This window comes from Camarhynchus parvulus, chromosome 26 (assembly GCF_901933205.1).
Source record: "Camarhynchus parvulus chromosome 26, STF_HiC, whole genome shotgun sequence".
Taxonomy (NCBI): domain Eukaryota; kingdom Metazoa; phylum Chordata; class Aves; order Passeriformes; family Thraupidae; genus Camarhynchus; species Camarhynchus parvulus.
The window spans coordinates 2,025,003-2,052,888 of record NC_044596.1 but is presented as its reverse complement, the minus strand read 5'-3'; the positions used below and the strand labels follow the sequence as shown (position 1 = coordinate 2,052,888).

Below are 27,886 nucleotides of genomic sequence, written 5' to 3'. Positions count from 1 at the left end.
ATATCCCTGGAGGAATGCATGTCCCAGCCCTGGGGAGAGCACCTCTGGACTTTGGGGAGAGCATCCCTGGGGGAATACATCCTTCAGCCTTGGGGAGAGCATCCCCTGGCCCCGGGGAGAGCATCCCTGGAGGAATGCATGTCCCAGCCCTGGGGAAAGCATCTCCCTTAGGAAGAGCATCCCTTGGCCCTGGGAGAGCATCCCTGGACATTGGGGAGGGCATCCCTGGGGGAATACATCCTTCAGCCTTAGGAAGAGCATCCCCTGGCCCCAGGGAGAGCCTCCTTCCACCCTGGGGAGGGCATCCCTTGGGGAAGGCATCCCTGGCCAGGGCAGTGCCTGCAGCCAGCTGGGGCTCAGGAGAAGGTGACCACCTCACCCTGGGGGTAACTGGAAGCGAGGGTGTCCTGGCAGGAATCTGCAATTGAAGACATAAACATTAAACACAGAATTAGAGATTTGTTTCCATGAGGTGTGTAGGGGGAGAAATAAGAGAGGGAGAGGGACACTGAGCTTCCAGGGGACCCCAGAGTAAACACAAAGTGCCTTTTTCAGAGGGATAAAATGCTGCTGTAAGTCAGGGGAAAATGGTTTTAAAAAGCCTCAGGATGGTGGCAGAGATGGAGACTTGGGAAATGATTCTCCATGAGGAAGCATGCATGGAATCAGGGTGATTTTGAGGGTATAAATGAAAAGCAGGGGGGAAAGCATCACCCTCACCACAACCCTCTCCTCCCAGAAAGCTGCTCTTGCCCAAAACTTCCCAAGCCAACCCCAAACCAGATGTCCCAAAGCCAAGCCTGGTGCATTAATCTCTCAGTGTTTTTTCCTTCTCCCTCTCTCCCTCTCTTTTGTTATCATTGAATTAATTATCATTGATTGGAGCTCTGAGTCACCCCCCCGCCTCTCCCCATGTGCCAGGGCCCAGTTTCCAGGCACGGGGCTGTCAGGCAGGGAGACAGCTCCTGATCCACCTGATAAACCACGGCATTTTGCTTTAAACCTCACCCCCAGCTCCTGCTCATGAGTGTGACCCAGCTGCCTTCCCTACAGACCCAACACAGCTCCAAAAGCTCCTCCTTTCCAACAAAATAAAGGTTTCCTTCTCCGTAGAGCAGCACTGCGTGAGCAATGCCCAGGCATGGAGGCCTTTCAAACCTCACATCCCATAAAACCCCCAGGGATTAGAGGAGTTTTCCTCCCTGAGCTGGCAGGAGAGCTCCCCACCTCTGAAAACAAAGCAGTTTGGGAACTCAAGAGCATCCCCCTGCAGCAATTTGGGGACCAGCAGCTGCTGAAAAATACCCCTGGTTCAGTCACTCCTGCAAGCAGCTAAAAGCTCTTGGCAGGGTTTGTGTCCTGCTAGAAACATCCCCCATCAGGTCGATTGATTTACCAGGGGCACGACTTGGCTTTTAACTCCCATCTCCTCCTCCCTGTTCAAAGCCATTTTGTGTGTGAGCTCGAGACCTGCTGCCCACAGCCTCCAGGGAGCTGCCTTGGAAAGCAGCTTCCCAGCCTAGGAAAAAAATTAGCACCACTAAAAATAAATAACAACAGCCCAGATTTGTATTTTTTTGTCCCCCAGACAAAGGCACCATGAGCAAACATCCCTCCTGTCTTGGCTTCTGGGTGCCAGCTCTGTTCTGCTCTCACCCTCAGTGTTGTGCTACCCTCTCCTCCAGCCTATTTTGGGTGCAGATCTGCCACCAGCCTCCACAGAGTGCTGCCCTGAGCAAGGCAGGAGGTTTGGCACAGCCTGGCACAGCCTGGCACAGCCCAGCTCCAAATACCCCAGGTTTGCTGTGCTGCTCCCAGAGCCATCCCCCCCAAATTTCCCCTCGTGGGGAGTTCACCCAGTCCTGCCCTCTTGCTGTGAGCACCTCCTCAAATAGCCTGAAATGCTGCTGAGGGGCTGCCAGCTGTGCCAGCTGTGCCAGCACAATGTTTGGCTAGGTCCCACTCTGCTCTGCTCTGCTCTGGCACAGCAGCCCTGAGCAGGAGGATTTGGGGGTGTTGGAGCAGCTCAACATTCCCCAGCCACGTGTGCTGGACCCAGAACCCCCAGGTGATCCCCCAGGCTGGGCAGGGGGGCAGGGGGGGTTCCCTGCTCAGGTGAGACCCCACCTGCAGAGCTGCCCCAGCCCTGGCTCCAGCATCAGGAGGATTTGGAGCCCCTCTGCTCTGGAGCCAGGCTGGGGGAGCTGCGGGTGCTCACCTGGAGAGGAGAAGGCTCCAGGGAGATCTTAGAGCCCCTTGCAGGGCCTAAAGGGCATCCAGGAGAGCAGGAGAGGGACTTTGGAGAAGGGGGGAATGGCTGCCCACTGCCAGAGGGCAGGGATGGATGGGATATTGGGAAGGGATTCCTCCCTGGGAGGGTGGGCAGGCCCTGGCACAGGTGCCCAGAGCAGCTGTGGCTGCCCCTGGATCCCTGGCAGTGTCCAAGGCCAGGCTGGACAGGGCTTGGAGCAGCCTGGGATGGTGGAAGGTGTCCCTGCCATGACAGGAGCTGGAATGGGATGGAATTTAAAGTCTCTTCCTCCCCAAACAATTCCCTGACTCTGTGGTTACTTTTTCACATCCACCAGGACACATCCCCTGCTCCACAGGTGAGGGACACATTCCTATAACACACCCAATGCTCATCCCTGGATTCCTGCTCAATCCCGTCAGCCTGACAGGAATGAGAGCCAGCACGGCCATCCCATCCCATCCCATCCCATGGATCCCATCCCATCCCATCGATCCCATCCCATCCCATCCCATCCCATCCCATCCCACCCCACCCCACCCCATCCCATGGATCCCATCCCATCCCATCCCATCCCATCCCATCCCATCCCATCCCATGGATCCCATCCCATCACACCCCCAGGTCTCCTTTCCATGCTGCCCTGCCCCACAATCACTGCACACCCCTTGACATTATTTTTTAAAATCCATTTCAGGGCTTGGGCAGGGGCAGTTGCACTCCTGTGGATTTACGCAGTTCCTTGGGAATAAATCCAACAATTTGGCTTTCTCTTGGTGCCTTTAGCCTGGGCTGGAACGTGAGCAAGTCCCTGCCCCTGCCTGTCCCACACAGGAGGAATTGTCACCCTCTTCCCAGGAGCTCACAGATCCTTTCTGAACCCCCATTTACCTTTTCCATGGGTAAAACCTTGGGCTCAGTTGCCCGGGTGGGGATAAGGAAGTAACAGACTGGGAGCTGGGAGGCTCCTATTTATAAGCTCCTCTGCATCCTATTTTGCATCTGCCTCTGCTCTCCCTGTTCCTCCTCAGCACGGGCAAGCCATGGGGTTGCTATTTATTTTCTGGTTTTCTTTATTGTCATCAAATAAGCAGCGAGGATTTTTCCTGGCAGAGCTGGGGAAGCCAGAAACAGGCTCCTTCTGGGTAGAGCAATTACTCTCCTGACATCTTCACCTCCTGCCCGCCTGCCTGACAGGCCTTTCTATTTCCTCAGCTCTCTCAGGCATCTCCCAAGAAACAGAGCAGTTGTTGCAACAATAAAAATTAATACTTTGCAAGCAAGCTGGGATCATGGTGCAGCCTCCACGCAGCGCTGGACTGTGAGTGTTCCAGGGGGAAAAGAGAAGGAAGGACCTGAGGCTGGGGCAGGGAACTGCTCCCAAATCCCCCTGAGCCAAAGGCTGCTCTGGTTTGGCTCCTTGCACAGGGGTGGGTGGTCACAGGGGCTCAATCCTTGTGCCAAAGTGGGCAGAGGAATGCACCAGCAGGGGAGCCTGGTGTCACCCAGCACCTCTGGAGTGTTCCAGGCCAGGCTGGGCAGAGTCTGGAGCAGCCTGGTCTGGAGGAAGCTGTCCCTGCCCTTCCAACCCAACCATTCCATGGCTCCATCATCTCTGGTCCCATTCCCACTGCTGAGCCCCACACGTGTCCCCACAGCGGGGAGAGGGACACGGGCACTGGAGATCTGTGGGGTCCCACCCTGCTGAGCACCCCGCTGTCCCTGGGAGGGTGGGCAGGCCCTGGCACAGGTGCCCAGAGCAGCTGTGGCTGCCCCTGGATCCCTGGCAGTGCCCAAGGCCAGGCTGGACAGGGCTTGGAGCAGCCTGGGAAGGTGTGGAAGGTGTCCCTGCCATGGCAGGAGCTGGAATGGGATGGAATTTAAAGTCCCTTCCTCCCCAAACAATTCCCTGACTCTGTGGTTACTTTTTCAGAGCCCCCAGGACACATCCCCTGCTCCACAGGTGAGGGACACATTCCTATAACACACCCAATGCTCATCCCTGGATTCCTGCTCAATCCCATCAGCCTGCCAGGAATGAGACCCAGCACACCCATCCCATCCCATGGATCCCATCCCATCCCATCCCATCCCATCCCATCCCATCCCATCTCATGGATCCCATCCCACCCCATCCCACCCCCAGGTCTCCTTTCCATGCTGCCCTGCCCCACAATCACTGCGCACCCCTCGATGTTATTTTTTGAAATCCATTTTCGGGCTGGGGCAGGGGCAGTTGAACTCCTGTGGATTTATGCAGTTTCTTGGGAATAAATCCAACAATTTGGCTTTCTCTTGGTGCCTTTAGCCTGGGCTGGAACGTGAGCTCCCAGCAGATCCCTGAACACAGATAAGTCCTGCGAGGATATTCAGGGGAAGTATCGTATATTCCTGCTCTATTCTTATCCTCCTCTCCAGGCTGCCAATTTTGGCCACTGTTTGAGATAAAAACCTGGCCTCCAGAGATATTTACAGGTCTGCTCTGATCCACTACAGCTCCTCTTCTAATCTTACCCAGGGATTAACCTGTGCTAAGTCGCCCCCAAAACCAACCCAGACCCCACCTAAAAATAACAACAAGCTGTTTTCTCCCTCTGCATCCCCCAAATCCTGCTCGGGAGAAGGCGGGGAGGAAGAGGGACAAGATGCAATGGGTTTTTCAGCAGTTTGGTGCCTCCCACTGAAATCCCTCCATCTCCCTTTCGGGGCTGGGCTGTTTTAGAGGAGCTTTTTGCACATTAGTCATCCCTTCTCCAGGGTTGCATAACGCCCCAGCTAAAAATTGCATCCTGCCAGCTCCGTGGCAGCTCCTGCCCAACCCTGCTGGCTCTGGTGGGGATGAGATTTTGGGGGGACCACCAAAGGTTTTCCACCCCAAGCAGCCACTCTGGCATTGGAGCTGAGGGGGCAAAGGCAAAGCTGGGGTCTGCTGGGATCTGTGGCTGCTCTGGGTTTATTTCTCTACCTCCAAGAGACTCAAACCCCAAAGTCTGAGCACCTTGATCTGATCCTTCTGCAGAGACAGGGTTTCATACCTGGCTCATCCCCAAAATCAGCTCACGACCTTGGATAAATCATTTATGATCCAAACACCACCGAAGCCATGGAGGGTGGCCTTGTCTCTGGCGGGGGCTGGGGATATTCCAGCTCCTCCTGCTTCCAGAGGGAAGGATGAGCCAGAGAAGCACCTGCATGGGGCTGCTGTTCCCTGCCCTTTGCCCAGCTCATGGGATTTTGGGGAGTTCATGAACCTCCCTGTTAGCCCTCCATCAGCTGCAGGAATCCAAGGAATGCAGCTGCACCCAACACACACCCAGGTGCTGCTGGTGACGGATGGATCAGCACCAGAGCCCAGGATGGCACATCCTGAGCACAGGATGGGTGCAGCTCATCCCAATTCCTCCCCAAATCCACAACAATTCTGGCTCCAGCACCAGCTCCTGTCATCCATCCTCAAGATCCAGCCCAAGGCACCAAATTCTTCTCTTTTCTGCTTCTCTTTGGCTCCTGCACAGCTGGGACAGGGGAGGGAGAAAAAAGGAAGAAGGAAGGAAGAAGAAGAAGGAAGAAGGAAGAAGGAAAGGAAGGAAAAGGAAAGAAAGGAAAGGAAAGGAAAGGAAAGGAAAGGAAAGGAAAGGAAAGGAAAGGAAAGGAAAGGAAAGGAAAGGAAAGGAAAGGAAAGGAAAGGAAAGGAAAGGAAAGGAAAGGAAAGGAAAGGAAAGGAAAGGAAAGGAAAGGAAAGGAAAGGAAAGGAAAGGAAAGGAGGATAAGCTCAGAAGGGCCTGGTTTGGATATGTGCTGGCTGCTCCTCCTGGCAGGTCCTTCTCCACACCAAGGGAAACTGAGGCACAGGAAACCTGGGGTGGAGCAGGAGGGTCCTGACTGTGGGATCTGCCAAAATCCATCCCAGCTTCTTTCATGTGCAGGGACCATGGAATCACAGAATCCTTAAAGGTGGAAAAGAGCTCCGAGGTCATCGAGTCCAACCTCACCATTCCCTGAGCACCAGATCCAGTCTGGCCATGATGGAGGGGAAGGGTCTGACCCCAGAAAAGCTCTTGGGGCTCTTTGCTCTTCAAACACATCCAAGTCTAAGCTCTCCTCCTCAGAAAAGTCCCCAGGCTCCAGCCCTGACTTGCTCACAGTGAGGGAAGAGGCCAAGAGAGCACCAAGGAGGATTTGAGAGTAGGAGCTGAACAAATCTTGATTTGAGAGCAGCAGCTCTTAAATCCAAGCAGGATTTGAGAGCTGAACACCCCAAACCAGCCCCTTGCAGCCACCCAAGGTCCAAACCCCTCCAGGGAGGCTGAGCTGGACAGAACTGAAATGAGCCAGGGACTGAAGGGTTTGTTCTAGTTCAGGAAGACACCTGAGATCATCCAAAATCACCCCAAAAACTGATACAGGTGAGCAAAAACCAGCAGTGCCACAGGGAGTTCGACTCTCCAGCCTCATCCTCCCAGGGATGGGGAGAGCCTGGCTCAAACCCAGCTCCCATCCCCGTGGGAATGCTCTGGAATCACCACCTCTCATCCATCCCAAACAAGGATTCATCCCCCATCTGTTTAGGCATCATTTTGCTTTAAATCTCTCTCTGCCCCACTAATCCACACCAGCAGCAGCTTTGCCAGGGACCTTTATTCCTCTTGCCACCACTTCCCAGCTCTTCATGGGAGCATCCACACCTATTATCCCAGCCTCTGGGTGCTCCCTGACCCCTCCAGCCTCCAGGGGATCTCAAGGCTGGTTTCCAAGGCCCTCAGGCCCATCCTGAGGTTGGAAGGAGAAAGAATGTAGGATTTAGGCAGAAAAAGGCACAAAACAAGAGGGGAACCACTGCTGGGCAGGGAATAGAGGTTTATTCATCTGTTGCCTCCAGAAACTTGAGGCTGCTTTAAAAAAAAAAAACCAAACAAAATAAAACCTAAAAATATATGAATTCAGCCATTCCCAGCACAATGAGATATAATTTCATGAGTCAACTTGTCCTCCTTGTGTTTCCACCACCCTTTAGCCCAACACAAACGGCCCACGGGAGGGAGGGCTCGACACCAGAGGGAATTGCAGGGTTTATTTAGGATGAATAAGGTTTCAAAGAGGGGGAAAACCACCTCAAAACCTCCTACCGGGACTGTCCATCCACATGGACACCAGACAAGCTCAGTGGAGACGCGATGGAGGAACTGGAGGGGGTCAGAACCAGCTCCTGGGGGATGGAGATGTCCCAGCTGGGGCTGCTCGGCGTGGTGGGGAGCAGAGGGAGCCCCGAGGTCCTTTAGAGGATGGAGGGCACGGGGGAGCAGGGGTGCTGCAGGGAGCAGGGGGAGCTGCAGCGGGAGGCCAGCGGAGCCCGGCGCGCCGCTCCTCCGTCTATGCTGCTCAGGCTCCGCGACTTTCCACAGCCTCGGGACAGAAAACAGACAGGTTAGAGCCCAGCAGCCTCCTGCCCAAAGCTGGCAGCACCAGGCTGAGCCCCACAACCCCGAGCAACCCCCTTAAAAAACATTCAGGAAGGGATTTCTGGGGACAATCAGGCTCCTGCAGAGCTTCCCATGCCCTTCATGGCCAAATGCACGGCTCGGAGTCATCAATGAGAGACCAAATTGCTCTCGGAGGGTGTTGGGTTTTTGTTTCCCAAATTGCTCTGAATGAGGAATGAGTCTGGGGATTTTGTGGGCTGAAGCAGACGGGGAAAAGCAGCAGAACTCAAACAAATATGGGATTTGGAAGGAGTGATTCCCCCAGCTCTGGTTTTTACACCCCTGTAGCAGCAGGCTGCTGCTGACACCTTTCTGTGTGCAAAGGAGCAGGTAGACATGCTCATTCTTTTCCATTAAAAACTGTATTAAAGAGCAAATGTTTCTGTTTCTTTAAGCATGGGGACCCTTCACAGTCCCCCAAAGAGCCAGGAATTTCTCCAGCTTTTATTGAACAAGGAAATGTTCTCGCAGGTCAAAAGCCACTTTTCTTGCTGGGAAGACACAAAGTCTTTGCACTGAAAATTGGATTTTTAGATCCACAAAGCACCACTGCTAAGGATGAGTCTGTTCCCTGGATCTGCTGCCAAAAGATGGAAAATTAATGATGCTCCCAGCTGTGATGTGCCCAATGTCCCTGTGCCTGGACCTTCCCTGGGAGCACCTGGCTGAGCAAACCCAGCCAAGCCTGAGCCTTCCCAAGGCACCAGCGAGATCCAGGGAAAGCAAGGAGCAGGGAAGCAGCCTTTGTGTGGGGGGAGCAGAGGGAGGCAGCTCCTGACAGCAGAAAAACAAGGTGATGGATGGCTCCTTCAGCAGTGCCAGGCTTGGAATCCCTCCCTGTGTCCCAGCCCAGGAGTTCGTGGCACATCTTTGGGCTCTGCTGGTTTGGGGTTGGATCAGGGATCAAGACCCACAGCAGAGCAGTCCCAGCATCACCCTCACACACCCCCAAGGGGGTGCTGAGACGGGAGCATCACCTGGGAAAGGCTCCAGAGCACTCACTACCTCTGCAAATCTGGGGCTTGTCCCCTTTTTTGGGCTTTTCCCAGCCCCAGCAGCGATTCTCCAACCCCTCCCCAGCCCTCAGCCCCCCGAGCACACTCATCTCCTCCAGCTGTGCAGCAGAGGCAGCTCCAGGGGGCACAGGGACCTGCCTAAACCTGTTGCTGACTCCAGCACAGCTTTCCCTCCCTGCAGTGGAAGCGGGAGCAGCAGCAGGCCTGAGCAGAAGAGCAATTTCCTTATTTATTCTTGGCAGGGATCCACCCAGAGAGAGAGGAGGGAACGAGCACAGCCCTGAGCTGGGGGGAGCCGGGAGTTTCCCACCCACAGCAGCTGATGCAAAGACCACCCTGCTCCCCACAACACTCCCAAAAACTCATTTTTTCCTTCCCCTTGCTCTTTTCCTGGGTGTGCTGAGGCTCTTGGAGGAGCTCACGCATTTCCCTGAGTGTGGGAAGCAGCTGTGCTGAAATCCAAGTGGTCCCTGAAAGCTTGGGGCAACCCCAGCACCCGAACAGCCCCAACAGGAGGTGTTGTGGGGTCAGGGTTTGGTGGGAGCTGCCAGCAAGGCAGGATCCTGCTGATGGGGTTTATGGGGTTTATGGGGTTTATGGGGTTTATGGGATGGGCTTTGCCTCTGGCTCTGAATTCTGAACAGAAAAGGTGCAAACAAGCAAAGAAATAGGGGTCAAAATCCCACTGCTCACTCTGATTGAGTCCCAACCATCACATTGTGGGGCAGAACTTCATAAAAATGTTTGATTTCCCCAGGGACCCTCTGCAACGGAGCACCAGGGACAAACCTGCCCCAAGCCCAACACTTCATTCTCCCCATCAATTTATCCCAAGCCACACTTGCAGGAGCACCTGGGAAGGAGCTCAAGACTCAGTCCCTCAAGGCTGTCATGGTTTCCCACTACACCCAGGGCCAGATAAAGCCACAATTGGACAAGGGGGTTGTGTTCTGCTGATTGCCACAGCTGATAAACAGAGCTGGTCCCAGTAACTTCGCCTTGGGGCTACCCAGAGTCCCTGGGATCGCTTTAGGAACTTTAGGAACTTTAGGAACGGGTTTGCTGCCAATAAAAGAGCGCTGGGTGACCCTGGGGGCTCCTCCCTGGCCATGGCACTGCTCCCTGCAGCTCTGAGTGCTCACACAGACACAGGCTGGGAGCTGTGCCACAGGGGATGGGGTAGAGCAGGGACGCAGCAAAGGAAGGCAGGAAAAGGAAAGCAAAGAAGGAAAGCAAAGGGGACAGAGCTGCTGCTGGGGACAGAGGCCTGGCACGCAGCTCCTGTGGGGTTGGGGACAGACAGAGGCCTGGCACTCACAGCTCCTGTGGGGTTGGGGACAGACAGAGGCCTGGCACACAGCTCCTGTGGGGTTGGGGACAGACACAGGCCTGGCACTCAGCTCCTGTGGGGTTGGGGACAGACACAGGCCTGGCACACAGCTCCTGTGGGGTTGGGGACCTGGCACACAGCTCCTGTGGGGTTGGGGACAGACACAGGCCTGGCACACAGCTCCTGTGGGGCTGGGGACAGACACAGGCCTGGCATTCAGCTCCTGTGGGGCTGGGGACAGACAGAGGCCTGGCACTCAGCTCCTGTGGGGCTGGGGACAGACAGAGGCCTGACACTCAGCTCCTGTGGGGTCCCATCCCTGTGAAAATGTTGGTTGCTCCTCAGTCCCCCCAGCCAGGCAACTCCAGGGGATGTTCCCATTCCCAGCTTTATCCCATCCCACATGCTCAGGCCATGTGGGAGTCACAGCCCTGCACTGACACCAGCAGTGAAAATCAGCTGCACCACACTCTACAAAGCCAAAAAATTGCTGCTGTGCCGTGTTAATGTGCTGATAAAGGAGCTGGAGTGTTTTAAGACGCACACAGGTGTGGCATTTGGGGACAAGGGTTAGTGGCCTGGTGCTGGGGGGAGGTTGGACTCGTAGAGCTCTTTTCCAGCCCAGGTGATTCCATGGTTCCACCCTCAGCAGTCTCACTGGCTCGGCTCACCCTGCCTCCATGTCCCTCCACCCAAGCAGAGGACAGGGCTGTTGTGCCAAGGCTGGTGTCTGACCCAGCAGGACACGTTTGTGGGAAGTGCTGGGCAGGACCCCAGTGCTGAGGGGAGAGAAAGGCTCTGAAGCCATCCCTGGCAGCCAGGGAGCAGAGCAACACCACTGCAGGCAGCCACAGGAGCAAGAACACATTCCCCACAGGAATCCACAGCTCAATCTGCTCCAGGCTCAGGTCCAAGGGCAGGAGCAGCTCCTCTCTGAGCTGCCCCAACAAGACCAACTCTGGAGCTGGGGTTAAACCACGATGGATGCTGAGATCTGCAGCTCATTCCCAAAGCAGCTCCCTCCCCTGATTTCCACAGCTTGCACAGACACCAGTACCTGTCCCAGGATCTGACAGATGGCCATCAGAGAGTCGGGCTCAGAACCAAGCTCATCGCAATTTGCAGAGCTGCCAACATCCCAGTACCAGAACAAACAGCCTCAGCAGGAGATAAATCAGGACCAAGGCAAGAAGCGCCTCTGCGGCTCCCAAGGGATTTTGGCTGGAGGCTGCTTCACCCCCTGGTCATCTCTGGTCATCTCTGGTCAGCTCTGGCCACCTCTGGTCACCTCTGGCCATCTCTGGTCAGCTCTGGTCAGCTCTGGCCACCTCTGGTCACCTCTGGCCATCTCTGGTCACCTCTGGTCACCTCTAGTCATCTCTGGCCATCTCTGGCCATCTCTGGTCACTCTGGTCACCTCTAGTCATCTCTGGCCATCTCTGATCATCTCTGGTCACCTCTGGCCATCTCTGGCCATCTCTGGTCATCTCTGATCACCTCTGGTCACCCAGAGCATTTCACAAGGCCCAGCCCTGACGTCCCAGGACAGCCTCCCACCTGTCTGTCCCACACCCAAGCAGGACATGGGCACTGAGGTTCCCCTTCCCAAAAGGTCTCAAGCACCTCTGGAGCCCCTCTGTACAGCAGATCCAGCCTTCTCCAGGTGCAGCATCATTCCAGCAACGTGGGGATGAGTGACCCATGCACAGCTCCTGTTTTGAAGTGTAAAAGGCACTCTGAAATTTGCAGGGGAGACCCCAGAACACCCCAAGAGCCATCACCACAGTGCCCTTTCAAAGAGCTGCTGTGCCACCACACAAGGACAGAAATCTCCCGGTCTCCTGTGATGGGATTTGGGAGTGAGTGAAAGCAGCTCTGGATCCTCAACTCTCAGAGCTGCTCTGCTTCTCCTGGCTTCAGTGGGACCAGATTCAAACGCCTCAGCTGAAGCCTGGCTTCAGAATTTGCTGAGGAGAAAATCTGCTCTGCCTTTCATCTGTCTCCTCCATCCCTCCAGCTCAGCGTTCCCCCTCCCAGTCTGGAGTGGGACTAAACCTCTCTCCCCTCTCCACATTAACACGACCGACTTCACAGGAAAAGGCACTTCCAGGGAAAAAAAACATCAGGCCTTTCAAGCAGATATTTGATGGTACCCCAAGGATGAGCAGAGCTGTTCCTCTTTGTCCTCTTTCTGAGGCTGAGCAGCAATGCCAAAGGGAATCCTTGATTTCCCAGGAGGAAACAACCAACTTGCTCCTACTACTGATGAATGTGATTGTACCCAAACACCTCCCTGTGTCCCATCAGAAGGAACAAACCCTCCAAAGCACCAAGAGGTCCTGGGGAGCAGCTCAGGGGTGCAGCACATCATCCCTGCTCCTGCCTGATCCCAGCTCTCTGTGAGCAACGGGCAGCACTTGGTCCCAGGGAGGGAGAAGTAGGGTCAGCTCTGCAGCTCCAGCATCCCACACCAGCCTGGACACACAAAACCCTGCACAACTGGGTAACTGAGCTCTACCCTAAGAGTTATCCCAGCAATCCAGGGTGCAGCTGGGTTTTGGGGCTGGATTTACCCTTTCTGGGGCTGGAGTGCTGAGAGATGGGCAAAGGAGCAGAGAACTCTGAGACCAGGTTGAAGAAGATTTTGTTTTGTCATGGGAAGAAGAGTTTTGTGTTTTCCTGACTCATCTCCCCCTCAGTTTCCCATGGAAAACCTCAACACTTAGCACAGCTCCTGTTCCAAGCCCAGAGGAGCCTTTCTGGCAGCCCAGAGCTGCTGGCAAGGCAGCACTGACACATCTCAGCTCCCCACGCTCGAACCCACCAAAAGCCACCTCAGGGGAGAGCAGGGGAAAAGACTCTGGGGTTTTTTTTCCCCTACTGAAAACCTTTTGGTCACCTTCAGTCACAACCTCACCACGTCCCCAGGAGAGGTGTCCCCACTGACACCATCCAGAGATGAGGGGTTGAAACCCAGGGAGAAGAGCTGGAGGGGGAGAGGTTGGAGCACTCTGCCCCCAGGGAGGGCAGTGCAGCCAGCACGGGGTCACAGACCCCAAAGGGGAATCACAGACCCCAAATGGGAGTCACAGACTCCAAATAGGGGTCACAAACCCCAAATGGGAGTCACAGATCTCAAATGGGAGTCACAGACTCCAAATGGGGGTCACAGACCCCAAATGGGGGTCACAGACCTTAAATGGGGGTCACAGACCCCAAATGGGGGTCACAGACCCCAAAGGGGAATCACAGACCCCAAATGGGAGTCACAGACTCCAAATGGGGGTCACAGACCCCAAATGGGAGTCACAGACCCCAAATGGGAGTCACAGACCCCAAATGGGGGTCACAGACCCCAAACAGGAGTCACAGACCCCAAATGGGAGTCACAGACCTTAAATGGGAGTCACAGACCCCAAACAGGAGTCACAGACCCCAAATGGGAGTCACAGACCTTAAATGGGAGTCACAGACCCCAAATGGGAGTCACAGATCCTAAATGGGAGTCACAGATCCCACACAGGGGTCACAGACCCCAAACGGAGGCCACAGACCCCAGATGGGGGTGACTGGGGAGGAGCACACTGGAGAGGAGAACACAAAATGAGGAATCCAGCATGGAGAGATGTGTTGGATGGAGGTGAAGCAGATGGAGAGGCAGGGAGCTGTGGGTTTGGGGAGCAGAGGACAAGCCAGGCAGGTGGATGGAGATGAACCAGTCTTGGGTCAGCCCAACAAACCTACACTCAACCTCCACGTGTCCTGCTCACAGCTCCAGCCGTTTTACCTTTCTGGATGCCTCCATCTGCTGCACAGGAGAAGTCCCCCGTGGCCAGCAGGAAGCACGTGGAGGATTTCTTGTTCTTGTCCCGGGTGCTGGAGCGCCGCATCGGCCGCTGCTCCTCGTCCACCGGCGACAGCGGCTGCTCCTCGTCCGACAGCACCACGTTGGCCTCCCCGTTCTGCTTGGAGTCTGCAGGGAGGGAGGTGCCACAGAGCCATCAGCAGCTGGCAAATTGTGAGAGTCTGTCCGAATTTTCCCTCATCTGCCCCACGATCGTCATTTGGGGACCGCTGAAGAGAAGACCCCCGGACGCAGACATCTTTTATGAAAAATCCTTTCCTTAGCATTTTTCCTCCTGAGAAGCTGAGAGGCCTCAGGAACAAAATGTAAACAATGGTTATCTGCTGCTGTGGAATGCAACAGGTGCATCTGTGATTGGCCCATGTTGGTTGTTTCTAGTTAATGGCCAATCATAGCCCAGCTGGCTGAGACAGAGAGTCCAAGCCACAAACCTTTGCTGTCATTCCTTCTTATTCTATTCTTAGCTAGCCTTCTGAGGAAATTCTTTCTTCTATTCTTTTAGTACAGTTTTAATGTAATATATATCATAAAATAATAAATCAAGCCTTCTGAAACATGGAGTCAGATCCACATCTCTTCCCTCAACCTGAAACCCCTGTGAACACGGTCACACCCCCTGTCTTCTCTGTAGGAGAAAGTTACACACGCCCCAGGCCCCAGACCTGAGCACAGTGCTAAGTTATTGTTCACAGGTGTGTTTGCTGTATGCTACACTGAGCCCAATGAGAAGAGGGCACCGTGCCCTTTTTGCAACAACAGCCTTGGGAGCTGTCCCACCTCTCGGCCTGGTTGGACTTCTCCTGAGTTCTGGGTGGTCTCCTGCAGAAGACCCTCACCTGTTTTACAACCACCATGATAGACAGACTGAGATGTAAGGAGCCTCTCCATCAAGGACTGAGACATGAAACCCCCATGTGAAAAGGCCTCTCTGCCCCTTCCAAGGACTGAGACATGGAACCCCCATGTGAAAAGGCCCCTCTGCTCCTTCCAAGGACTGGGACTGACACCCCCAGCCCGGGGCAGGTGTGTGGGGGACCAAAGCTGACCAAAGCGAGATGTTTGCCTGCAGGTTGTGACCGCTGGGCCAAGAAGACAATGGCTCTCGGTTACTGCTGAGAGCATGGACTACCTGTTACAGATATTCCTTATTGTATCTGTTTCCCCCACCCACAATTTTCAATAGAATTATCATAATAAAAACCTCTGAGTTAGCAAGAGATTTTGAGATCTCCCCAGCATAACAGGCAGATCTGTGACTGGACTGGACCAAAGGACTTTGTCTCTACGTTTGGTAGCGATACTCCCCTCTCTCTCTCTCTCTCTCTCTCTCTCTCTCTCTTTTCTCTCTCTTTCTCTATCTTTTTCTCTCCCTTAATCCCTCTATTGCATTTTTGTGTGTTCATTCCATAAAGGTGCATTTGTTCTGATTATCACTGCAAACCCCCTGTGCTGTGTCGGTTCTTTTTGCACCCTGAGATCAAATCCACGAACTATCACAAACCCCGTTTGTAAGGACGGATCGTGACACAAACCCACAGCACAAACTGCTCAGGGCGGCCAGGAGGGGCTGGTCAGAGTGTGCAAGAAGCAGAAGAGCAGCCTGGAGGTGGCCCAGAGCAACACCAGCCAATTCAGGTGCTGATTTCACCTGGACACACTCATTTAGAGGAGGACAAACACAGATATGATTCTAAAAAGTCCTGCTGAGGGTTATAAAACCTGCTGGGGATGAAACACCCCTGTCGCAAACATGTTTTATGAAAAATCCTTTCCTCAGGATTTTTCCTCCTGGGAAGCTGAGAGGCCTCAGGAACAAAATGTAAACAATGGTTATCTGCTGCCGTGGAATGCAACAGGTGCATCTGTGATTGGTCTCATGGGGTTGTTTCTAATTAATGGCCAATCACAGTCAGCTGGCTCAGACTCTCTGTCTGAGCCAGAAACCTTTGTTATCATTCTTTCTTTTTCTATTCTTAGCTAGCTTTGTGATGAAATCCTTTCTTCTGTTATTTTAGTATAGTTTTAATGTAATATATATCATAAAATAATAAATCAAGCCTTCTGAAACATGGAGTCAGATCCTCATCTCTTCCCTCATCCTCGGACCCCTGTGAACACGATCACACAGGACAAACACAGATTTGATTCCAAGCAGCTCCAGTCCTGCTGAGGGTTATAAAACCTGCTGGGGATGAAACACCCCAGGTTTTGTGAGATCCACCCACCCTAATTGGAGGGAATTAGCTCTCCAAAATTCACACTGCTGAGGAACGGGCTGCTCGGGGTGGTGGGAAGTGCTAATTTATGTCCCCTGGCTCCCTGGTTCCTTGGCTGAGAGGATGCTGTGCCACGTGAGGGCCTGGCCTGGGCTCCTGGCTCTGACTGCTCCCTGCTGCCAGGGCTCCTGGGGCAGATGGGATTCACAGGCGTGTGGGAAAAGGAGATTTATAAAGGGAAAGAGCTCTTTGGGGCACCTGAAGCTCCCTGTTTCTCTGGCAGGGGAAGCCCCATCACTGTTAAACACCTCAGTGTTGGTGCAGGACACAACCCCACCATGCTGCCTCCTGCTCCAGACACCCCAGAGGCGCCACTGGCAGCAAACCAAGACAAAAGGGGCAGAGCAGCCACCAGGGCCAGCACTGACAGTGGGGCAGGGCTCACACAGACCCCCAAAGGTAACCCAAGGGATGGTGCCCACAGCTGCCCACAGCTGGGGCTGTGCCTTCTGCTGATCCTAAGGAAAGGATCACCAAACCCCCAAACTTCAGCTCAGTGCATGAGACAAAAAAAGAGCAATGTCCAGGGACTGGTTTTGCTCAGGATTTGGAGCAGCAGCACAGGGATTCTGTCTACCAGCAGACGAATGAGGAGATGGGGTCAAGCCCCAGAGAATGTCCATGGATTTATCAATTTTGGTGAGGGTTACCCTGATTTATGGTGGGAGAAAGCAAAGGAAAATCTGTGCCAAGGGCATGACCAGGCTAACATGAGAGGAGAGTGAGCAGCCTTACCTCTGTCACTGTGAGGGAGGGGTGGGTTAGGCAGGGACACCTCTAAAGCCACCACAGTGACTTGATCTGTGCCATCAGGAGGGAAGGATATGGCTTTTGGGAAAGCAGGTGGTCTTTTCCCCCTGCCTGGATGGGAGACTCAACCTGCAGTGCCCTGCTCCACCAGCATGGCCCCCAACACCCTCACACCCTCCACCCAGAGCTGGGACACAGGGGATGGTGCAGGACCAAACAAACTGCCCTGAGAGCTCCTGGATGTCTCCCCCTCCCTCAGCCCCACCTTTGGGGTCTCACCTGACCGTTTCCTCTCAGTCACCCCCTCCTCCACTGCCAGTGGGCAAGTGTCGCTCTGGGTGCTGTTCCGGGGCGAGTTCTCCTCGGATTTGCCGTAGGTGGGTGAGTCCATCGGGGCTGGACGGGGTATATGCTTTTTCTTCTTCTTTGGCAGCTTCTGCTTGGCCATGGCCAAGGAATAATACATCCCAAAGTTATTGACGATGACAGGCACGGGCATGGCGATGGTCAGCACCCCGGCCAGCGCGCACAGGGCGCCCACTACCATCCCCGACCAGGTTTTGGGGTACATATCACCATAGCCCAGGGTGGTCATGGTGACCACGGCCCACCAGAAGCCGATGGGGATGTTCTTAAAGTGAGTGTGGTCGCTCCCGGTGGGGTCGGACGTCTTGGCTCCGATCCGCTCGGCATAGTAGATCATGGTGGCGAAAATCAAGACCCCCAAGGCGAGGAAGATGATGAGGAGCAGGAATTCGTTGGTGCTGGCCCGCAGAGTGTGGCCCAGCACGCGCAGACCCACAAAGTGCCGCGTCAGCTTGAAGATCCGCAGGATGCGCACGGAGCGAACGACCCGCAGGAAACCCAGCACGTCCCGGGCAGCTTTGGAGGACAGGCCACTGAGACCCACCTCCAGGTAGAAGGGCAAGATGGCCACGAAGTCAATGATGTTGAGCAGGTTTTTAATGAAGAGAAGCTTGTCTGGGCAGCAGATGATGCGAACCAGGAACTCAAGGGTGAACCACAGCACGCAGACCCCTTCGATGTAGGTGAGGATGGGCTCCGTCTCCACCTTGTGGGTCAGCAGCACCGTGGTGGTGTTGCCCACCACCAGGGTCTCCGTCACGTTGACATCGATGTTGAAGGCCTCGTGTGTCTCCAGGCAGAAGGTTGTGATGGAGACCAGGATGAAGAAAAGCGAGGCGAAAGCAACCACCTGTGAAAGTCAAAGTTACACGGGCTGTGAGCTGATGTGGGGCAACCTGTTCGGTTTGGAGGAGGTCAAATACTCCAGATGCTGCCACCCACTGCCCCAAGACCAAGGGTGGAGAATGAGGAGGGATTCCTGGACCTCTCCCATGGGTTGACAGCAAACTTCAGTGCCTGGGGCCATCAGTCCAGGACCTTCTCCAAGTGCTCTGATGTGTGCAGGAGAAGGTGTGCTGTGCCTGGAGATGTGCAGTGGTGGGGATGAGGGGGAACTGGGACAGTCTGAGACTGGAGCAATCTTCCAGTGGGAACAGACATGAAAAGGGAATTTTGACAGGACAAATTCAAAGGGCTTTCCTGCACGTTCATCAGAAACCCCTCCAGATGCCAGGTTCACACTGTTCACAGCCATGAGCTTTGGGGTCTGGATGTGTCAGAGACATCATTCACCCCCTCCCTGGGGGTCAGTTGTGGGTGATGTGCCCACAGAACGTCCAGGACCAGGGGAGGAGCAGGCAGAGCTCAGCTTCCTGCTGATGCCTGGACCTGGTGGCACCCAGATGTTCCATTTCTCCGCTCTGCCCAAGCAGGGAGATAGTTGTCCCCTCCATTCACCTCCTCCTCCCTTCTCCTCACCTCAGATGTGAGCAAGAAGGGGCCAGCAGCACACACTGGAAGTCACAGGCTGTGTCACAAAGTTCCACCTTGTGCTCCCATCAATCCTGCTCAGCTCCCTCCCTCCCAGCGAGCCCATTACCTGGAGCATGTTTCCAAAACCGACTCCCCCAAAAAAACCCCAGCTTTGTCACCATGATCTTTTATGAAAAATCCTTTTGCCAGGATCTTTTCTCCTGAGAAGCTGAGAAGCTTCAGCTTCTCCATGTTTTGCTGCTTTGGAATGTGATCTGGAGAATTATTTACCCAGCATGTGAAATTGTTTTTACTTGATGACCAACGACAGCCACCTGTGTCAAGGCTGTGAGCAGCCACAAGATTTTATAATCATTTTTTTTCATTCCTTGCTAGTCTTCTGATGAAATCCTTCCTTTAGTATAGTTATAATATATCATTTTCTTTTAATATAACATATATCATAAAATAATAAATCTGAAACATGGAGTCAAGATTCTCATCTCTTCCCTTGTGCCCGTGAACACCACCACACAGCTTCAGAGCAGGAAAAACTCTTGTTCTACTCCTGCAGCACAAAAGCCCGGTGGTTTCAGCTTCCCCGGAGCAGGTCCTGCTGCAGCCCCTCTGCTGGACGTGACCTTTTGCTGTAAGAGCCACCCAAGCGGCCGCTCCTGGTGGAGCAGCACCGTGAGGCTGCTCCAGGCACAGCTCGGATCCTGGGCCGGAGTGAATCAGCAGCAGAGACAGCCTGAGTCACGCTGGAGGAACACCCGACCCCCGGGTGCCCTGCTGCAGCCCCGAGCCTGCCAGCAGTGTCCTTGGGGCTGTCCCCAAGGGCAGAGCCACATGGGGCCACCACGGACAGCACCAGCCCTGCAGGAGTTTGGTGTGAAGTTTAAATCTGGCATTAAATGATGGAGAAACCTCTGGAAGATGGTTTTCCTGCCCCAGTGAGAGACACCTGCTTGGGATGCAGTGAGATGCTCTCACCCCTCAGTCAGATCCCTCTGGACCACGCATGGTGATTTGGCTCTGAGGGCTGACCTGTCCTGTCCAACAAACAAATCCAACAACATTGGGATCTTAAAGCAAGGCCAGCTTAAGCAGACAAGTGTCTCTACACAGTGGTGGCACAGCCAAAATAATCCGCTTTTCAGCTGAGGGCTGAGTCACGTTCCTGAGCTTCCCTGTATGGGCGATCTTGGGAAAACCTGAAGAGTAAAAATTTAGACTTAAAGCAAAGTAGAAAGGAAAAAAAAATACCCAGGAAGGGAGGGAGACCGTGCAAACACTTGAGTAATGAAGCAGCCCTGCTGCTGGGTGTGAGGTGAGACCTGATTTAGTCCAAGGAGCAAAATCAGCCGTTAAAAATAGAAGTTGGGTTCACAGCCAGTGCCAACCATCGTGTCCCCCCAGAGTGCTGCTCCAGTTCTGTGTCTGACCCAAGATGTCTCACCTCAGCCTCAGTCCCTGCTCCAAACCCAAGTTCTTTTCCAAAATTGCCTTTAAAATAAAATCAAATCTATGGATAAACCCAATACTACCAAGAGACACCAAACAAGTCCTCCAGAACCTGCTGATGTTCTACACAACATGGACCTGCACTCAACAGCTTGCCATAGGTGTCACCAAAAAATCCTGCAGAGGGTCACCAGCCTGAAAGTCCCCATGAAAGTGAGGTCAGGACTCTCCAAGTTGGGCTGCAAAGGGAAAAACCAATGAGGACCTGCACGTAAGGACAGTTTGGACATGGAGGTAAAATCCCAGCCAGGGCAGTTTCCCATGGGGAGGAGAAGTGTAAAGCTCCAGCTGGGACAGCAGATGCACCAGAGACCAAACATTCCCCGAGTGAGGAGCCAGGGACCCCGTGACCATCGATGGTGCACAGAGGAGAGGCTGAAACATGGCAGAGATTTCCAACCACACGCTCACACTGCTGCCAGCTCAGGAGGAGAAGTGCTGGAGGGAGGGAAAGATGGAAATAACGAGGAGCCAACTGAGTCAGGGCCCGAGGGGCTGCTCCATGGAGAGGAGGAGCGATGACCGACCGGAGAAATTCAGCTCTGGAGACTCTTAGTCACAGCTGCCACACAGAGAGGGAGAGTTTACATGGACAGCCTGGGACTGCTGCTTCCCAAGGTTTGGCAGCCTGCTGTCCAGCTGCTCCAGCACGTTCCCTGCAGCCAGCAGCACCCCTGGGGCTCTGGCAAGAAAGGGGGAGACCCCAAAATGGGGTATCAAAGAAATCCCAACCACTGCAAACCTCACCCACCACCAAAGCCAGGGCAGCACCAGGAATGTTGTACCCACACAAATCCTGCAGCATCCTGGTGCTGGATGGGGCTCCAGCCAGGCAATGGGTGCACTCAGGAATTTGGGCTGGTTGCATTGCTCTGTGCCTCAGTTTCCCCTCTTGCCAGAGCAGTTCTCCTAAGCTGTGGTAAAACTACACTGGTATTTTTTCCTGTTGCCTCTGGAAGTTGATCGTTCCCATGGCACTGCTGAGCTGAGCATTTATGTAGAGCAGTGAGAAGGAAGCAGGGAGATCCCAGCACGAACTGGTCCCACTCCAGCCCCAGCTGGGCCTCAATCAGCACCATCTCTGCTCCCTCCAGCACATTCCTCCTGCTAAAGCCTTTCCAGGATCAGCTCAGCACACAGGAAAAGCAGAACCAAATGACACCAGGGGGAAAAAAAGGAGTTGAATTATTGTGCCTGGGTTTATTTTTAATTTTGTTTAATTTTTTATTTGGAGCTTTACACCACTCAGAGCATCTCTCTGAGGTGAAGAGCCCTCAGAGATGGGCAGAGGAGGGGGTACCCTTTTCAAATGGGTTCAGCTCTTGCTGCCCAAGCATTCTCTGCATGTGTGTGTGTTGCTCTAACATTTGCTGCAAAAACACCTCCTTGCCAAACTGACCCCTGCCCCGCGTGCTGCTCGTGGGTGTGAAATGCCTGCAGAATTTCTTACCATTGATGGAGTTCTTTTACACCTCTAAATGCATCCAGAATTCATCTCCATCCCAACTGCCTGCCTGGGTGTGTGTGGCAGATTTATCAGCTGGGCGTGCCAGGGGCTGGGTGGGTACTGGGGGGTCAGGGCAGAGCTTTGGGGATGATCTCCCAGCTTTGAGGAGCTGGGAGAGGAGACACATGCGCAGAGCAGCGCCTAAGCACCGGGCTGGGAGCCTGCAGACACAGTGGGGTTTGGGGGACACGTGCTGGGCACGTTGGTGCCCGTGGGGAGACACAGACAGGGTGCCAAGGGAGGGTGCAAAGGGGTCTGGGTTTGGGGGACACGTCCTGGGCATGTTGGTGCCTGTGGGGAGAGACAGACAGGGTGCCAAGGGAGCGTGGGGGGTCTGGGTTTTGGGGAACATGTCCTGGGCCCATGGGGAGGGACAGCCTGCATGCCCAGGGAGGGTGCAAAGGGGTCTGGGTTTTGGGGGACACATCCTGGGCATGTCAGTGCCCACGGGGAGGGACAGCCTGCTGCCCAGGGAGTGAGGGGGGTCTCTGGTGTGTGAATGAGCTCACGTGTGCGCACACACAGTGCCAGGGCCATGTGTGGGGAGGGGACTGCGGGACCCTGGTGGGGTGTGTGGGGTGTCAGCGGTGCCTGATGGGCTCTGTGTGATGCAGGGGTGGCCCTGGTGGGGACAGCAGGGTGCAGGAGCATGGGGTGTCCTTTGGGGCTGTGGGCCCTGCACGTGAGGAGCATGATGAGGATCCTATCAGTGCAGGACCTGACCCCCAGGCCTGGCCTCCACTCCACACCTGGGCTGCTCATTGTGGGTTTTGGCATGGTGCAGCCCAGCAGGAGGAACCCAAACATCCTATCCTAGAGCATCCTGAAACTCTGCCAGGAGTCAGCCCTGCCAAGGACAATCCCTCATCTCTGTGTGCCCAGGAGGTGCCCAGGGAGTGCTTGAGGGTGCAAAGGGGGCAGGGATTGTGCTTGCCCCCAGTTTCAGCACAGATGTGATGCGTTGGGAGGTGATTGGGAGACAATGGAAGAGGTGCCCTGTAGGATGGGACATGGCTCACGTGCCCCGCTGTAGGAGTGGGACAGTAATGAGAGGACTTCGTGTAACCCACCAGGAAAGCCAGCCTTGCCCTCAGGGATGGGGAGGTGAAGACACAACCCCAGCATGGCCCCATCCATCCCACCTCCCCTCCGGTGTGTTTCAGGAGCTTACCCTTGCCGCCTTGGATGAGTAGGGATCCTCAAAGAGCGCCCACATCTTGGGCTGCCAGTTCCTGCAGCATCCACCCCCTCCGGCCGCCCCTGCCGCCCCTGGGGGCCTGTCATCCATGCCCAGGCGCTGCAGGGCCATCTCCCTACCCCCTTCCTCTTCAGCCTCCTCTCCGGCAGCCCCTCCGCCAGGCTCGGGACTCTCAAAGATGTCCAGGGCCTCCTCGGCGTCGCGGTGCTGCCGGTAGGTCATCCAGCAGCAGGGCTCCACGTCGGTCTCGTCGATGCCCCAGTAGGTGAGCTCCTCCTCGAAGAGGGGCCCGCAGATGTCCGCGGGGCAGTGCAGCTTCCCCGTGCGGTAGTAGTTGAGCACGTAGGAGAAGATGCCGGGGTGCCGGTCGAAGAAGAACTCGTTGCTTTTGCCGTCAAAGTCAAAGTTGCTCTGGGCGTCGGGGTCGGCCAGCCAGGCCAGGCGGGTGCCCGGCAGAGTCCGCAGGGTGCTCTTGTAGGTCTCATGCCGGGTGCCGCCCACATTGATGGTGATCTTGTCCGACTCTTCCCCTTTGCCCATCTCTTCCTTCAGGCATGTTTTGGAGGGTGGTTTGTTCCCAGACTTGCGTCCACGGTAGGAGGAGACACACACCGAGCTGATCATAGATTTCGGTGGATGGGAGATGCCCACAACGTGCACCCTTCCTCCGGGCGAGGAGCTGGGGCTCGGCCAAGGCGGGAGGGGAGGACGGAGACGGGACTGGGGAGGGGAAAAGGGGGGGCTCAGCCTCGGCTCTGGCCTCGGGGGGAGCAAAGCGGAGCCGCGCCGGACACCGCTGGCAGCCGGGGGACAGCAGGGGAGGCTGCAACCTCCACCCCCTCCAAAGCCACCCCCCCCAAAATAAAACCGCCCTAAACCGGGAGCCAGCCCAGCCCCGCCGGGCAGCAACAAGTGCGGGATGGAGGGGCCAGCAGCGGGCGGGGGGGGTGCGGCAGCCGGGGGGGATGCGGGCCCGGCCGGGAGGATGCTGGGGAAGGGCTGGGGGGATGCCGAGCCCGGCCGGGCGCTGTGTCCCCCCCTCTCCCGGTACCTGCAGCGCCCGGCGCGGGGGGGCCCCGCCGCCCGCCCCTCCCGCTCCGGCGGCTCCGCGCTCCCTCCGCCCCCCCGGGCCGGGCTCGGCGAGCAGGCGGCGGCCGCGGGGCTCGGACCCGGTTACCGGCGGAGAGAAGGGGGGATGGATGCGCCCTCTCCGCCTCCCGCTCTCCCTCCCCGGGCGTTCACGCCTGGCCGGGCCGGGGGGGCCCTGTTGCGCCCCGGCGGTGCCTCCCCGCGGGGATCAACGCGAAGGAGGCGGCGGGAGCGGCTGCGGGGCTCGGCGGGGCTTTTATAGCGCTGGGAGCTTGCGGTGGGGTTACGGGAACCGCGGACCCCCCGCCCCAGCGCCCAGCCCCGCAGCGAGCCCGGCGCCCCCCGGCGCTGCCCTCCCTCCCATCCGCACATCCATCCCTCCCTCCCTCCCCTCCATCCCTCCATCCATCCTTCCATCCATCCCTTCATCCCCTCCACCCCCAGCCCAACCCTCCGCCTACCCCCGGGCCCCCCGCACCCCCCGGCACCGGCTCACCTCCCCGCGGGGCCCGACGTGCCGCTGAGGGTCTCGGGGGGTCGGTGTCAGCGAGGAGTGAACCCCGGACACCCCAGCTCCTCTTCGCGCCGGAGGGGAAATGCAGCCCAGAGCTGCCTGCGGATCTGGAGCCAGCTCTTGGCAGAGGCTCCCGCAGATCCCATCCCTCCCTGGCTCGCAATCCCTCGCTCACCGAGAGGTCAGCAGAGACCGACCCCGGGGCCGGTGGGGAGCTGCGAGGCCGCACTCAGCCCTGACCCCCCTTCCCTCCCACCGCCCTCCCCGAGCATCTCTCCGCCCTGTTTCTGCTCCTGCGTGCGAGCTGCCCCTTTCCGCAGCGGCTGCCGGGGCTCGGGGTACCAACCACCCCCAGCCCCCGGGGTCCTTCCCCTAAACCCCCCTCCCTGGGGGGCTCCGAGCCCCCCGGGACGCTGCTGGTGCTGAGTTCCCGGGGCTGGGCAGGGGGTGCGGGGCTGCGGTGCCCCCGGGCCGAGGCTGCCCCCCAGGCGGGGACCTGAGCACTCACCCTGCCAGCAATGTTTACTTCTGCACTGGCACTGCTGCACTGAGGGGTGGGGGATGTTTTGGGATCACAGAAGGGATCCAAGCCCAGCATAGGCCTGGAATTGGGGTGGGGGGCTCACCCGGGAGGGGCAGCGCTTGGTAAGGGGTTTCTTGGTGCAGAGTGAGGGGATATGGATGGGGGGATGCTGCCTCAGCACCCCTCTCTGCACCTCCCTGGGCTGTGCTCTGCATTGTCACCCCACCAGGGCCCCTCCTCACCCCCTGCCCAGGTTTGTCCCCCCTGTTCGTAATGTGCCCCCCAAAATCCAGGGAACATTGAGGGTAGCCGGGGAAAACGCTCCACCCCAAAAAAACCCACGAGGCACGAGAGCCACGCTGCGATCTTACCACCAAGAAAGCCCCAAGAAAGCTCCAAGTGTGACTGCAACTCCGCAGCTCCCAGGGCCGGGTCCTGAGCGGGTGGAGGCTGCCGAGGCTCCACACCCGAACCAGCCCGAGCTGCACCCGCGGGAGAGCCTGGAGCCCGAGGGAAAAGCGTGCTGGAAAGATCGAGCCTTGCATCACCGGCCAGGCATCGCAGCTCGGCTCCTGATCCGGCCAGGAGGGAGGAATGCTGCGACCTGATGCTGATGTTTGATCTGTTTTATCTGCCGACTTTCATCCCGCCAGGAGCAGCTCCGTGCACCCGAGCGCGGCCGTTCCTGGGGTGGGAGGAGGTGGCCAAGCAGACAAATGAGTTGTTTCTGGGGAAGGAAGAGATCTTTTAGCCAGCAACACCCGCCCAAAGCTGTCTGCTCTCTAAATATGCCTTCTGATTTTTAATGGCCATGGGAAAAAAAAAAAAAAAAAAAAAAAAGAAAATGGAGAGAGAGAAGGAAAGAAAATGGAAAGAGCTGGATAAACAAATAAATAAGGGCCTTTTTAGAGCAAGGAGTCACTTTTGCAGGGATGTCCTGCAAGGCTCAAGGCACTGAGATAACATCCAAAGCATGGAATGAAGAGCAGGACCTGGAAGATCTCGGGGAAAAAAAAAAAAAAGGAAAAGAAAATAGAGAGAGAGAAAAGCAGAGAAAGTGGAAAGAGCTGTATAAATAAATAAATAAATAAATAAATAAGGGCCTTTTTGGAACAAGGAGTCACTTCTGCAGGGATGTCCTGCAAGGCTCAAGGCACTGAGATAACATCCAAAGCATGGAATGAAGAGCAGGACCTGGAAGATCTCGGGGGAAAAAAAAAAAAAAAAAAAATAGAGAGAGAGAAGGAGAGAAAATGGAAAGACCTGGATAAATAAATAAATAAGGGCCTTTTTGGAACAAGGAGTCACTTCTGCAGGGATGTCCTGCAGGGCTCAAGGCATCTCAGACAACATCCAAGGGATGGAATGAGGACCAGGACCTGGAAGATCTCGAAAAAAAGAAGAAAAAAAAAAAAAAAAAAAAAAAAAAAAAAAAAAAAAAAAAAAAATAGAGAGAGAGAAAAGCAGAGAAAATGGAAAGAGCTGTATATATAAATAAATAAATAAGGGCCTTTTTGGAGCAAGGAGTCACTTCTGCAGGGATGTCCTGCAGGGCTCAAGGCGCTGAGGTAACATCCAAAGCATGGAATGAAGAGCAGCACCTGGAAGATCTCAGGGAAAAAAAAAAGAAAAAGAAAATAGAGAGAGAGAATGAGAGAAAATGGAAAGACCTGGATAAATAAATAAATAAGGGCCTTTTTGGAGGAGGAAAGAGTCACTTCTGCAGGGATGTCCTGCAAGGCTCAAGGCATGTCAGACAACATCCAAGGGATGGAATGAAGAGCAGGACCTGGAAGATCTCGAGGAGGATCAGCTCTAACCTGGAAGGCCTCGGGTGGGTCCTGAGGACATGGGAAGGGCTCTCTGGGTCACCATGGCCCCTTCTCCTGAGCCAGCCCAGCACCCTGAGCCTGGCCCAAGGTCCTGCACATCAGAGCACAGGGATGCTCAGGGGGCTGAGTGGCCCCACAGAGAGGCTGGGGTCACATTCCTCTGGGACAGGGAGAGCCCTGTGCCACCTCCTGTGCCCTCCCTGGGCAGTGCTGCTCCTCCAGCTGTGGCAGACACTTACCCCAGTCACAGAATTCACAGAACTCACAGAATCACTGGGTTGCAAGAGACCTCAAAGATCATGGAGTCCAACCCAGCCCCAACGCCTCAACTCAACCCTGGCACCCAGTGCCACATCCAGGCTTTGTTAAACACACCCAGGGATGGGGACTTCACCACCTCCCCAGGCAGCCATTCCAGAACTTTATCACCCTTCCTGCAAAAAACTTTTCCCTGATATCCAACCTGTATTTCCCTTGGCACAGCTTGAGGCTGTGTGCTCTGGTTCTGTCAGTGCTGCACCAACATCTCCAGAAGGTGCCCAAAAGACCTTCCCTGCCTCCCCACAGCTGCCCCTGCGTGGGGACAGGTTTGGTTCATGGCCATGGCAGTGTCCCCATGTGTGGTGGCATCCCCAGGGTGGGGATCTCATCTGGGACCCCTCAAGGTCTCTCTCCATGGAAGGACAGAGGTGGAGTGCAGCAGTTTAGGGAGAGACAATCCTGTTTTGGTGTAGAAAGAGCCAAACCAACCTCTGCAGGTCCTTCCAGGCCAGAATCTCGTTAATGAAAGATGTGTTGTCCTCAGGAAGCCCTGGATGCTCCAAACAAGGTCTCTGCCCTCGTGTTTTGGTGGGACAGATCCATCTGTGATCTGTGTGTGGTGGCACCTGTA

At 55.5% G+C, this 27,886-nt stretch overlaps 1 protein-coding gene across 3 annotated transcripts; it reads right to left on the bottom strand.

Moving 5' to 3' along the window:
* Positions 1 to 197: 197 nt before the first annotated feature.
* Positions 198 to 25,739, bottom strand: KCNC4 (potassium voltage-gated channel subfamily C member 4). 3 transcript variants are annotated; one of them, XM_030965766.1, is made up of 5 exons: positions 25,534 to 25,739; positions 23,010 to 23,756; positions 17,248 to 18,184; positions 13,865 to 14,050; positions 198 to 418 (listed from the first exon to the last, which is right to left on the bottom strand). In XM_030965766.1, exons 1-5 carry the CDS (start codon positions 25,705 to 25,707, stop codon positions 357 to 359), a joined length of 2,106 nt encoding a protein of 701 aa, XP_030821626.1. In that variant the 5' UTR covers positions 25,708 to 25,739; the 3' UTR covers positions 198 to 356. The 3 variants fall into 3 exon arrangements, with proteins under 3 accessions (XP_030821626.1, XP_030821625.1, XP_030821627.1); XM_030965765.1 differs by lacking the exon at positions 198 to 418 and adding an exon at positions 7,518 to 7,654; XM_030965767.1 differs by lacking the exons at positions 198 to 418; positions 25,534 to 25,739 and adding exons at positions 7,518 to 7,654; positions 24,622 to 24,831.
* Positions 25,740 to 27,886: the final 2,147 nt, after the last annotated feature.

Excerpts from the sequence above, each read along its gene's own strand:
- KCNC4 (XM_030965765.1), bottom strand. The coding sequence starts at position 25,707 with ATGCAAGGCTCGATCTTTCCAGCACGCTTTTCCCTCGGGCTCCAGGCT. Across the intron at positions 23,757-25,533 it reads TTCTTGGGGCTTTCTTGGTG|TCCCGTCTCCGTCCTCCCCT; the intron begins GTAAGATCGCAG and ends TCCCCTCCCCAG. Across the intron at positions 7,655-13,864 it reads AGATGGAGGCATCCAGAAAG|GCTGTGGAAAGTCGCGGAGC; the intron begins GTAAAACGGCTG and ends TTCTGTCCCGAG.